Raw genomic sequence first — 13085 nt, forward strand, 5'->3', positions numbered from 1 at the left:
CAGGGCCTGGGAAGACCTGGACAGGTGTTACAGAATGAAGCTACCCTATCCACCCTGGCTGCCCTGTGGCCTGAGTCCAAAGCAGGATCCAGAGGCCTTGGCACCAAGATTCAGTCTCTGCCGACTCAGATCCCCTGACTGGGAGGGGCTCGAGCTCAGGCATGGACCCCTCCCAACAAGGCCAGCAGACTGGGCCTGGAAATCTGATTTTGGGGAGCTAAGCCACATATACCAGACCCTGGTGTGAGGATATCCTGGGCACAGCGTGCTTGCACTTCAACTCCCAGGCTGGCTTTGGCCCAGAGACCTCTCTCTAAGCCGATTGACCCTGCCCTATGTGGCCATGGCTGAGCTCCCTCTGCAGCCAGAGCTGGTGGGCATCCAGACCAGGGCTGTGCTAATGGTAGTTGTTAGTGGGAGAGGCATCAAGAAGGAATCTCCAGGGCTAGCCTGCCCTGGCTCGGGGACAGCCAGCCCCCAAGCATGAGGGCCACAGGCCATCCTCCTGAACCCTGCAGAGTTCATCTGCCCCCACGGCCAGCATCCAGAAAACACTTTAATATTATTATCTTTCTCTAGACCTTGGTGTTACTATCTTTGCAATGGGGCTATTAATCCACATCCTGCAGGGACTGGGTGGGATGGATACACAGGGGAAATGAATGACAGGTTGTTTGAGAAAGTTCCTTAATCCTGGCACCAGCCCCCCCTTCTTCAGATTTCATCCCCAGGGAGTCCTGGTTTCTTTACCGCCCCAGACCCACGTGCCACCCCCTCTGGCCTTGTTGCTGGGGCTTCATGCTGCCTCCTTCCCTCTCCCACAGCACTTACAGAACCCTGCCAACTTCCACAATGCCGCCACGGAGCTGCTGGACTGGTGTGGAGACCCGCGAGCCTTCCAGCGGCCCTTTGAGCAGAGCCTGATGGGCTGTTTGACGGTGAGTCTGCATCTGACCCCCCCCCCCCGCCCCTGCCAACCTGCACTGGTGCCAGGGGAAGACGCCCGAGGGGCTCACGTGCCTGTCCGGGTGTTGGAGAGGCCCCAGACAACAGGATGAGAGATAGAAAGACACCAGTGCTGGAGGGGACAGCCCTTCTGGGAGCGCCCCCCAGCGTGCACCTTCGGGGAAACCGTTCTGATGGGGAGACATAGCCCTCCGGATGGTGTGGGCTCCCCACACTGGATGGGAAAGCACCGGGCCACACGAGGGGAGCACCAGGTCTGATGAGGGTGGATGTTGCACCCGAAGTGAAGCAGGGTCGTGGAGGGTTTATAGCTGTCCTTTTATCCAGTCCTTCATTCATCCAGCTGGGCAAACATCTGTAGAGCTCTTTCTATAGTCGTCCGTCCTTCTACCCATTCACAGAAGCATTTATTGAACTCCTATTATAGCCATCCACCTATCCAAATAAACACTGATTGACCCCTCGTTTGTCATGTCTGGTCCCCTCTGCTAAGTCCTAGGGAACCACAGAATAAGACTTTGCCCAGCCCGAGTCCCTCTAGCGAGAGAGCCCAATGTGGAAAGAGAGGGCCAAGAAAGTTGTGTGCAAGGAGAAAGCAGCAGCGGGCAGGAAAGTGCCGGCGGCCCGGGAGGTGGGGCGGCTGGCGGGAAACGGAGGCGGGGACCCCCAGACCCCTCTGCCGGAGTTCCCGAGCAGCCAGGCAGAGTGAGCACGTTCTAGGCACTTGGAACAGCATGTGCCAAGGCCCAGATGGACCACAGAGCCCAGAGAGCTGAAGTTCACTCAGCTTGGTGAGGACCTAGGACACAGGCTGGGCAGAAGCCAGGCCGGGAGCTTGTCGGCGGACAGCTGCCTGGAAAGAGCTCGCGGCTTGCGAACAACCCCAGCCACATGAGCTTGAGGGAGGCTTGGTGGCCAGCGAGGGCAGCTGCTTGGAAGGCCCTGAGTCAGCTTTGAAGAGAATATGGGTGAACAGACGGCCGCGGAGCCTCGCTGCCCCAAGGCTGGGGAGGAGGGGCCGAGGCGGACGCCGGGCCGGGAAGGAGCAATAGGTAAAATACGGGGGCACCATGTTCTCCAAGAAGCTCCAGAGAGGAGGGCGGTGAAAGGCCCCAGCACAGCCCTGGCCTGGAGCAAGAGGAGGAGCGACACAGTCGTGGGCCATCCTTTCCAGGCACCCCTTGTGCCCGCCACTGAGCTGGGCCCACGACACACCTCACTGAGTCCTCACAGTCCGTGAGGCCGGCCCCACCACCATCCCCGTTTTCTAGAGGAAACTGAGGCTGGCTGAGCTGGCTCTCCAGGGTCACACAGCCAAGACCCCACTGCCTCTAGAGAAAATGCTCCTGGCCCATAGGGATGTCAGCCAGGGGTGCAGCCGAGACCCTCAGCGCTCCCCCGTTGGAGACCGATGCCATCTGGCTCTCTTAGAACCACCAGGCCAAATCAGGCGTCCACCTACACTCCCCCACCCTCCTCATCCTCCAGTCCCCTGGGCTCCCCCTCCCTCTACCAGCTCCTGTAATCCTCTTTGCAGGGATCCTGGTTCAGGCTAAGCCCTGCAGGCAAGGACAGATGTTACCAGAGGCCTCCCCCGTTTCCCTCCCAGCTGTTGGCAGCCATAAGTGAAATGAAGTAGAAGGTTGCAGCCACCTCAAGGTGCAGACAGACTGGCTGCCACCGCCTCCCAGCACCCTGCCCAAGCCTGGCCCTGCCTGGGAGGCAGGGATTCAGAGCTGCATTAGACAATGACCCTGGGCAGGCCGGATGGGCCTGGGGGCACGAGATGAGCAGTGACTGGCCCTGCTCCAGCCCCATCACTCATTTATTCAGTTGACAAGCGTTCACCGAGGCCCTGTGCTCACCAGAGGCAGAGGAGCAAGCACAGCGGACCTCTTGCAACGGTGTATGTTCCAGGGGAGGGTGGGGGAGGCAGACCCTAAACACTAAAGGAGTAAATAGGGACATATGCCAGCGCCCCATGAGAGGGATTGGGGTGCTGCTCAGGAGAAGCCCCCTGAGGGAGGTGACCCCCAGCTGAGACCAGAATGGCAAGAAGGAGTCAACCAGGAGAGGGGAGGGTGCAGAGGGAACCTCTAGTGCAAACGCCCCAGGAATTGATTTGTTCAACGGAAAGGCATCTTGGGGCACCTGGGTAGCTCAGTCAGTGAAGCGTCCTTGGCTCAGGTCCTGATCTCATGGCTCATGAGATCAGGCCCCTACGTGGGGTTCCGTGCTCAGAGGGAGTCTGCTTGGATATTCTCTTTTCTCTGCCCCTTCCCCCGCTCGCATGCACTCTCTCTCTCTCGAATAAATAAATAAATCTTGAAAGAAAAAGAGAAAAAAGGAAGGAAGGGAGGGAGGAAGGAAAGGAAGAAAGAGAAGGAAAGAAGGAGGGAAGGAAGGGAGGGAGGAAGGAAAGGAAGAAAGAGAGAGAAGGAAAGAAGGAGGGAAGGAAGGGAGGAAGGGGGTAAAGAAAGGAGGAAAGAAAGAAAGTCTCAGATGGCTGGAGCATAGGAGAGGGAAAGGACGCAAGATGAGGTTAAAGAGGGAAGCAGAAACAAGGCAACACGGGACCTGCCGGCTGAGGGAGAGGAGCTCGGATATTATTTGAAGGGTGGTGGGGGGCCTTGAAGGATATTAAGCAGGTGAGCGATAGGCTGTGATTTATGTGAGGATAGGAGTTCTGAGGGGAACATCCTAGAAGGATAGGCTAGAGGGATTTTGGAGGTCTTCCTGGAGGAGGGAGCCTAGGGAGGAGCCTATAGTATCTGACTAGACAGCAAGGAGGCCTTAGCTTCCTGGGCCGGGACAACGGTATGACAGAGGCACAGTGCCAGCCGTTCTGGGCCTCTCCTCGTTGCAAGACAGGTTACGGCACACACTTGCTTGAATGATGGGCTTTAACCCGCACCTCTCTAGTCTGCTGCTTAACCAGAAAGGGGCCTTTGGTTCTCCTGCCACAGTGGCGGAGATGTTGAGTTTGACTATCCCTTGGAGCTCAGTAGAACCAGCAGCGGGAAAGTGCAGGGAATGGGGAGGTCAGAGCAGACCCCTTGGTACCCAAGGCACTGTCCTAGGCCCTGTCCCCACGCATCCTTATGAAGACCCTACAGACCAGGCAGGGAAGGGATTGTCACTTCTGCTTAATGAACAAGGCCACTGAGAAAGGGGAAGCAGCTCGCTACAGTCCTAGGCTGGTACTCCCGACCCCCGAGGGCCCTGATGCTGGTCCTCAGCCATGCCCCATGGAAAGGAAGGGATGCGGGAGGTCAGACATCCTGGGGGGCCTAAGCAGGGCAAAGCCACCGAGCTCCCCCCCAACACACGCACCCATCCCCATCCAGGTGGCAGGTCGAAGCACTCCAGGTGGCAGCTGTCCCCTGGGTGACCCCTGGGAACAAACTCCTCTGACTCCGGCTCACTTGGAGGATAGAAATAAAAGCTCCTTAGCCTCAAGCAGAAAAAGGGCATGTTTTTGTCATCCTCGGGCTGGGCCCTCGGGTGAAGAGCCGCTGGCATTCCCCTGCCCCACGCTCCCCGTAAGGCCCTCTGACCCCACAGTGCGGGAGTCCTGAGGCCCCTCCCCAGGGGTGAGGGCTGTGAGCCCTGGTCACCACTTGCTCCTCAGACCAGGTTTTTCCTGGTGAGCCGGTGGCTCGCCTCCCGGCCCCTCCCTTAGCAGCAGGACTGAGCCCCATGCCTGAGGAGCCCCTCAAAATCAGGCCTTTCTGAACTCACTCCTTCTTCCTCCCCCGAGGTGGAGCATGCTGGATATGCTCAAGGAACAGAAAGGAGGAGGCCAGAGAACAGGAGAAGGGGAGACAGGAAGGAGAGGAGGTGCAGAGGGAAACAGAGGCCAGCCGGCCTAACCGCAGTGCCCTCCCTTCTCTCCAGGGAGAGCTTCCCCACAGCAGCAGAGAAGTCACTCCTGAAGCTGTCAGGCTATGTTCACAGCTAGCATTCATTGAGTTTTGTGCCTGGTCCTGAGTCTCATCCTCACAGGGAGGGCATTTCACAGATGGGGAAACTGAGGCCCAGAGAGGCTAAGTCACTTGGGTGAGGTAGAACAGCTAGTAAGTGGCAGATGCAGAACCCCATCTCATGCCTGACTCCACGGCAGCCCCAGCAGCAGCCCCAAATACATGCACATCCTGCACTGAGAGGGGTAGCAGAGTGGGGAGAGGGCTCTGTCCTGGGGGGCTTCTGTTAGAGCTGGGAGTCAGAACTGGGACACATGGAACTGTCAGAGGCCGCTGCACCTGCCGTGGCAATAGAGGATGTCCCCGCACTTTTACAGAGAAGGAACCTGAAGCTTAGAGACATTAAGTGAGTTGCCTTAGGTTGCATAGTATGGGGGGGAACAGAGTTGGAGTACCCGCCTGGCATGCCTCCAGTTTCCCTGACTCCCTCAGAAGATGTCAGAGTCCGGCCCCGTGCCTGGAACAGAAATCCCTTCTTAGCATCCCCCAGACAGCTTGTCCTGCTTTGTAGCCAGGAGGCTCACCGCTTTTCAAGGCAACACATTCCCTAGATGGGACTAACTGGCCACCTGACCTTGAGCACACGCCCTCTGTCATCTCTGGGCTTCGGTTTCCCTCTCTGGCACCATGGCTGGACTCCCTGACCTGTAGATACCCCTGGGACCTCGGGGGCTAGGTCTCAGAGCGCCCTGAACTGGCTGGGCCTGAGCAGCCAGCAGAGGGCAGCAGCACGGCTGCCTCTCCCCTCTGGTCTTTATGGAGGAGGGGTCTTCCCGCCCCCCTGCACACAGGACCCTCACTGGGGGTGCCATGCCCACTGAGGGGGGAGCAGGCCTCTGAAACACAACTGTCTACTCACCTAAGCCCACCTCCCCACCACTGTCAGTCAGACCCACCTCACGGGACTTTCCAGCGGGGTCCTCAGGCTCGCCAGAGGAAGCCAAGGGGTGGACCTCAGGCCTCGAGAGCCTTGGGGTCCAGCTTAGCCGCACTGTGCTGTGCTACCTTCAGTAAGGCCCTGCCTTCTCTGGGCTTAATGAAAGGGGGCTGTTAGCAATGACCCTTCTGAACAGTAGAGCTCAGGGGATTTGGTGACAAGCAGACATTCCCAGGCCTGCAGGACAGCCCTATACCAGCACCAGGCCTCTCTTGCTCAGTTCACCTGGTTGTGTGTGTGTGTGTGTGTGTGTGTGTGTGTGTGTGTGTGTGTGTGTGTGTTTTAAACCAGAGCAACAGGATTAGCCAGTATTGGCCAAACAGAGGGACCTTTGCCTTTCTGATCTCAACACAGGGCCTGAGGCTTCTCCCTTCATTTGGGAGTTATGGCCTTAACCCTTTGTGGGCTGAAAAAGAGAAACTGTCATGGAAAGAGCCCAGATGTTACAGCCTGACTGCCTGAGATCACATCCAGGCTCTATCATGGACAAGACTCGTAACCTTTGTCTCATACAGTACTCTGTTTCCTCCTGTATAAAACAAGAGATAATGATACCACCTCGTAGAGCTGCTGGGAGAATTTGGCACTTCGCTGCTCACAAAGTTTTCATTTAACCCTCCTACCAGGGAGCCAGCACTCTCATTACGCTATTTGCCTCCGTCAACATTTCCCACCAACAGCAGCCTCACTGATGCACTAGTCCAAACAAATTGTCTATGCTCACTCATACCCACTGCAAGGTTCTGCCAAAGAAAAGGCCACAATAGTCATCATCTAAGCTGAAGTGACTCTTCTGGGCCTACTGGGGTGAGTCCCAGCTCTGCCCGATCTTGGGGACCTGCCTTAACCTGCCTGCCTCACCTGCCTCACTTGCTAAAGGGACAGTGCCAGTCTCCAGACCCAAAATGTTAAACGGGCCACAGAGAGCTAGTGACCTCGGTTTTTCTGCTTGGACAGTGAAATGAACAGTTAGATTACCCTGCCCAGAGGTGGCCCAGAGCCTCTGGACCAGGGGGTGTATGTAGGGGCAGGGGCAAATAGAGCCTGTGGAAAAGAGGCCTGGAGGAACAGGGGAGCTCCGCGTCAGAGGTTCCTGTTTGCAGCAGAGAAGCTGAGAAACATTCAAACCTGAGACGTCCCTTTTCCTCCCTGCCCTGGGTGTTCCCAGGGGGTGGGGATGGGGGGCAGCGCCCCATTCCAGAGGCCATGGTGGTCCTGGGAAGAGGGCATCCCATGGCTCCTGTCTGGTTCACCACACACACTCTGTCCAGGTCTTAAGTGTTCATACTTTTTTTAAATGACAGGGTTGACCTGGATTAGCACTTTTCCCATCCTTTTGTATCCCTAGAGCTCTTGTAACAAACCCTTAAATATAAAGTAAATAATGGGGAACCTACTTTCATGGTTACAGGGGCCGGGCCAAACCCCATGGCAGCCTGAGGCCCTCTGAGGCCCTCCGAGCACTTCTGGAGCAGGTGGTCTCCAGGGGCTCGCTGACGGAGTCTTCCCTCTCTCACAAGAACGAGCTCCCACATCTGGGAGCACTCCTCTCCCACTCAACCATAGCGGCTCCAGCTGCTTCCTGCAGTGACTCCGTTTTCCAAGGTCCTTCCTTCTTCATAAGGAAACCTAATTTTGCTGCCATTAATGAGGGAGGCGGGCAGGAGGGAGTAGGTCTGGCTGTGGCAGGACACCTGGGCATGGGCGGGGAAGGAGTGGAGCCTGTGGAGCCATTTGCAGGGCTCCCAAGAGCACCCCGCCCCACACTGCCCCAGGGGACTGACAGCGCTCCCAGTCCCTCACCTCTCCCCCTTCTGGCCCGTACTGCAGAGGTTCTCAAGGAGAAGGGAGGGACCTCGGGCTCCAAATACACAGCTGTTAGCAAGCTTCCATCCACACTCCGATGGAAGCCTCCGGTGTGCTGAGCAGGTGCCCCATGCTGGAGACAGACCCCAGGCTGCACGTGAGGGCTCTGTGGTCTCTGGGTCTGAGAGGCAGCAGGGTGCCTGGCGCAGAGTGCAGCACTGAGGAGCATAGACATGTCCACCTGGAGAAGCCTTAGCAGTCTGTCCGGCAGCTCCACACTGCAGCTCCTTAGGGCGGTGTCCTAAATCCATGCTTCTCCCCAGGCACACGTTTTGACTCAGGAGGGGCCAGTGCCGCTGGGTGGGGACCATGCCTGGAATGGTGAGGGCAGCAAGCACCCACAAAGGTGGGTGCAGGAGCTCGGGGAGGGAATGGAAGAGGTGCTAGGTGTGGGAGACTTCCGGGGCCGGGACCTAGAAGGGAGTTTGGGAAGCTGCCCCAGGGGAAGGAGGGAACAGAGGCCTGGCCTGTAGCCTTCCAAAACACAGTGGTACAGCACCTTCTGGAATGTGGCCAGATGGAGTCCTTGAAAGCCACAGGGCCTGGACTTTGGGGTTAGGCTCACGGGAAGACTAGAAACCCCTGAGGGCAGGGTCCTGGATCCGAGGGCCTGGCAGGGAGGAAGGGTTTTATGGAGTGACTGAGTGAGGCAGAGCTTGAGTCCCAGCTCTGCCTGATCTTGGGGACCTGCCTTGGCCTAGCCTGCCTGCCTCAGCTGCCTTGCCTGCTAGATGGACACATGCACCACTCTGGGCTCGGAGGCCTGGCACTGGCATGACTCGGCCCGCCCTTCCTCTCTCTCTTGCTGGCAGGTGGTCAGTCGAGTGGCAGCTCAGCAAGGGTTTGACCTGGACCTCGGTTACAGACTGCTGGCGGTGTGTGCTGCGAACCGAGACAAGTTCACTCCCAAGTCTGCAGGTAGGTGACTGCTGGGGGTTCCACAGGGGTCACGGGGAGGTGGGAGTGTGACCGGATTTGAACCCGGGGCTACGCGCCACCTCTGCCTGCTGGTGCCTTGGTTCATCCAGGGGTGATGTGAGCCTCCAAGGAGCAGCAGCTTGTCCACCAGGCTGGGCAGCCCATGACTGAGACTTGTCCCTCCTCTCAAGCAGTGTGTTCTTACCCGCGGGGGTGCCTCGGGGCCAGCGAGGGGCCCAAGCACACTACCCCCCGACAGGCTCAAAGGAGACATGCAACATCTCATTTCATCACCGTAATGACCCCTTGGTGTAAGCCCTGTGATGGTCCCCATTTGACAGATGAGGGAACCGAGGCTCAGAGAAGCTGAGGAGGTTTCTCCAGGTCACACAGCTAGAAAGTGGCAGAGTTGGGGTTCGAGCCCAGGCCTATATGCCAGAATGGGCATTCTTAGCCCAGTGTTCACTCAAAACATCTGTATTTAAAATAAAATCCAAAATAAAAGTGGATTGGTACATGCAGGTTTCTAAAAGCATAGTATTCTCTGCACAATATTCTCCGTCGCCACTCTGTCATTGCTTGGGACCTCTTACTTCCAGGTTAAACCAAGGCCACAGAAGGTGCTGGCAGCCTTCTGTGCCCGACGGCTTTAAGCACACCAAAGATACAGTTTTACATTTCCCATCGTCCTCATTATCTTCCTTAAGCTAAGGGCCTGGCGTTAAGCTTTCACTCCCACAGACCTGGGACAGCCCCGCCCTGTCACTTTCTGACCGTGTAGCCTCTGAGCCTCAGTTTACCTCCTTGGGAAGGCAGGAATGACAATGAGCCTTACCCTGCAGGGGTCACGGTCAGTTCTAGATATATCTGCAGTGCCAAATGCAGCGTCTAGATATTGTTAACATTTATTGTGTTCGAGTAATTCATTGAAAAAGAGAAGAAAATCAATTATTTCCTTTGTATAACAATAAAACAGACGTTTTCTCTGAATTCGTCAATCAGTTCTTTGGAGTAGCTCTAGAAACAGCCTTCATCAAAATGTTTCAAAGACATCTCCCGATGTACTTTCATAAATCTGCTCAACCTATAATCTCCCGAGTGCGGGTTTGTGTTCCTCCCCCCCATGCACGTTTGCAGACCATGCACACAGACTCTGGGTCATTTGTGGAACGTGTGTGCGGTGACCGCTAGCTCAGAGGACCTTTGCCCCACCAGCCCTTGTTGGGACAGTGCAATGATACTGAGCTGTGGGCCAGAAAATGGTCTGGGAATCTCATTAAGGGATGTCTATTCCTAATGGAATCTGCAATTTTAATAATAACATAAGTCAACACAATTTGGACAAGGTAAAAAGTGCTACTTATCCAAGAAACATATATCTCTGTATCTCTGTTGGGCACCTGGCCAGGTCTGGGGTCTGATGAGGGCTACAACAGATGTGGTCCCACCTGGGGAAACTTAGAGTCTGGAACAAGGGGGTAGCAAATGTCCGTGAAGAGCCAGAGAGTACACAGCTCAGGCTTTGCAGGCTGTCCAAAAGCAGCCTTAGATAATATGTGAACAAATGAGCACAGTTCGTTCCATTAAAATCGCACTTATGGAAATCAGGTGATTGGCTCTGAGTTCCTGAACCTGGTCTAAAAGAAAAGAAAACATCAAATAATCGTAGGTGTGTGCGGGTGTGCATGTGTGTGTGGGCATATGTAAATTCAAGCGGTGGTAAGTTTCAGGAGGGAGACGACGGGGATGTTATGAGACCACTCAGGAGTGGGGAAAGGCTTCTCTGAGGCCTGATGGTCGAGAACGTTTGCATATATAAAGAAAAGAAGGAAGAGCTTCTTCCCAGGTAAAGAGAACAGCCTGAACAAAGGTCCTGAGGTAGAAGGAAGCGTGGCTTAGTGGCAGAACCAAACCAAGGACAGTGGTTCCAGAGCCTGGAGGCGGAGTCAACAGCACAGGGCCTGTCTTGAGGGTTGTGGGTTTTGTACTGAGAGTAAGAACATGGCTACAAAGGAAGAACAGATTGCGCAGGGGGAGGGGGCAGTGTAGATGCCGGGAGAGGGTTGGCAGATTGCTGGGGACATCAGGATGATGGTGGCTGGACCAGGAGGGTTCTGCTTCCTGTGGAACAGAGTGCAGAGACAGGGATGAATCCAAACACGGTGTTAGAGGCAACACCAAGACCAGGAAAGCGTGGCCATGCTTGGGGGTGGGGGGGGGGGGGCGGGGACAGGAGAGTGGGCTGTCCCAGAATCCCAACTGCTCCCTTGTTGGGGAGAAAGGGGCTCAGGTCTCTGCGCAGCCCTTTCTCAACGGTCTCCTGGGATCCTGCTGGTACATGCTGAGTGCTATCTTACGCTTTGCTGCAATGCTCAGCTCTGTAAGACATGGAGCATTGTCTACAATTATGGGTGAGGACATTGAAGCTCAGAGAGGCTTGTGACGTCCTTGTGGTCACACAGCTCATTAATGATAGAACTGGGACTTCAACCCATGGCCTCCTGACCCCAGGCCCAGTCTCTGGCCACCCTATCACAGCTGACTCTGGACCTCGACTTTGGAGGCCATGCCTCCACCTGGGAGAACCCTTTACTTCCCTCAAGTCACTCCCAGGTGGTCCTGCCCTTGGCTGAGTGGCCTTTCCAGCATCACTTCTCCTGAAATAGGGGCTTTGTTCTTCCCTCTGTTTGCACTTCCAGTTGTGCACAACTCCTTACAGTTTATTGAGCCTTTTTCCAGGCACCGTGTCTCTTAGTTAAGTCACATGGTAGACCCTGAGGTGAAGCTTCGGCATACCCATTCTGCAGCTAAGGACACTGAGGCCTGAGGCCTGGCAATGCCTATGGCTTTGCTGTTGCTTTAATGCCATTCTTGGGAGTCAGACCCCTGTCGGCACCAACAGCTGCGACTAAGCACCTCCCACAGATCACCCCCAGCCCCTGGCAAAGTAGGGGCCTCAGGACTCGGGCTACCAGCCTGAGGGGGAAGGCTTCCGCTGCTGCTTTCACTGTCAGCGTAAAGCGTCTGCCAGGCTGGACCATGAGAGCAGTGGAGGCCACAAGTTGCTGAGCAGTGACTCTGAGTTCCAGAGGCAGCTCCAGCACGGGCTTCCACCTCCCCCATGTTGCCTGCCTCCCAGACCCGTGACCTCATCTGTAGAGAGGGATGATATGCCTCCTTCACAGGCTGCCTGTGAGGATTCATGAGATTCCCTCATCATGGAAGTGAGGGGACCTGGCAGTACCTGAGCCCTTGGCTGCCAAGCCAGCAGGACTCTCCAGCCCTCCTTCTCTGCTCTGGTCTGCCTTCTCCCTGCGCGCCAGCCCCCCAAACGGTTCCTGACCTGACTCAGCATTTCTCTGCCCCAGCAAGCTTGCTTCCCACTGCTCCACTTCCCTGAGGCTCTGTGTTTAGTGTATGACCTGTCGTAACCCCCGGCCCCGGCTACAGCTCTGAGGGTCCCTGCGGCCTCAGGTGTGTGCAGTGGCCACGCTGGCCACAGCCAGGCCTGCCCAGACCTCTTCAGGCCAGGCCGCTGCACATCTAGCACCTGCTCTGTCCATAGAGCTCCCGCCACCAGCTCATGCTTCCTCTTGCCCTCCTCTCCGTCTCTGCCTGGGCTCCCGCCGTGTCTGACCGGTTTGTGCAGTTTTTACTCTCCTAGTCTCTCCCTCCCCGTTCTCTCTGAGGGTCTCTGATGTCCTACGTCTCTCCCTGTCTGTCCTTCCCTTCATCGCTGCCCCTCAGACTTTCTCCCTGTGTGATGTGTGTGTGTGTCTGTGTGTGCGCGTCTGTGTCTGGGTGAGTACATGTCTGGGTATATATGTGTCTGTGTGTAGTGGTGAGCATCCCTGTGTGCTTCTGTGTCTGTAGGGGCTACATGTTTGTGTGTGTGTCTGTGTGTGGTGGTGAACATTTCTGTGTGTGTCTGTTGGGGATGTGTGTCTGTGTGGTGGTGAGTGTGCGTGTGTGTGTGAGTGTGTATGTGTGTCTGTGGGTCTATAGGGACATATGTCTGTGTGTGTGTCTGTGGGAGATACGTATCTAGGTCTGGAAGGGTACATGTCTGTGTGTGGTGGTGAGGGTGTCGGTGTGTTTGTGTTTCTGCGTAGTGCTGGTGAGTGTGTGTGTGTGTGTCAGGGTGGCTGGGTATGTTTGTGTCTGTGTGTGGTGGTAAGCATGTGTGTGTATATGTGTGTGTGTGTGTTGGAAATATGTATCTGGGTCTGGAAGGGTACATGTCTGTGTGCAGTGGTGAGGGTGTCGGTGTGTTTGTGTTTCTGCATGGTGTTGGTGAGTGTGGGGGGGGGTCTGTGGGGACATGTGTGTGTGTGTGTGTGTGAGGGCAACTGGGTATGTTTGTGTCTGTGTGTGGTGGTTAGCATGTGTGTGTGTGTCTGTTGGAAATATGTATC

At 56.0% G+C, this 13085-nt stretch overlaps 1 protein-coding gene across 8 annotated transcripts in view; it reads left to right on the forward strand.

Annotated features, from left to right (window-relative positions):
• Positions 1-13085, forward strand: part of ZMIZ1 (zinc finger MIZ-type containing 1) — a 231746-nt gene that overhangs the window by 128535 nt on the left and 90126 nt on the right. For all 8 annotated transcript variants that reach the window (XM_046026215.1, XM_046026223.1, XM_046026222.1 and 5 more), the window contains 2 exons: positions 825-938; positions 8565-8670. In XM_046026215.1, the coding sequence (XP_045882171.1) occupies positions 825-938; positions 8565-8670 (220 nt within the window). The remainder of the gene's footprint in view (positions 1-824; positions 939-8564; positions 8671-13085) is intronic.

The sequence above is a fragment of the Meles meles genome, chromosome 13, assembly GCF_922984935.1.
Source record: "Meles meles chromosome 13, mMelMel3.1 paternal haplotype, whole genome shotgun sequence".
Taxonomy (NCBI): domain Eukaryota; kingdom Metazoa; phylum Chordata; class Mammalia; order Carnivora; family Mustelidae; genus Meles; species Meles meles.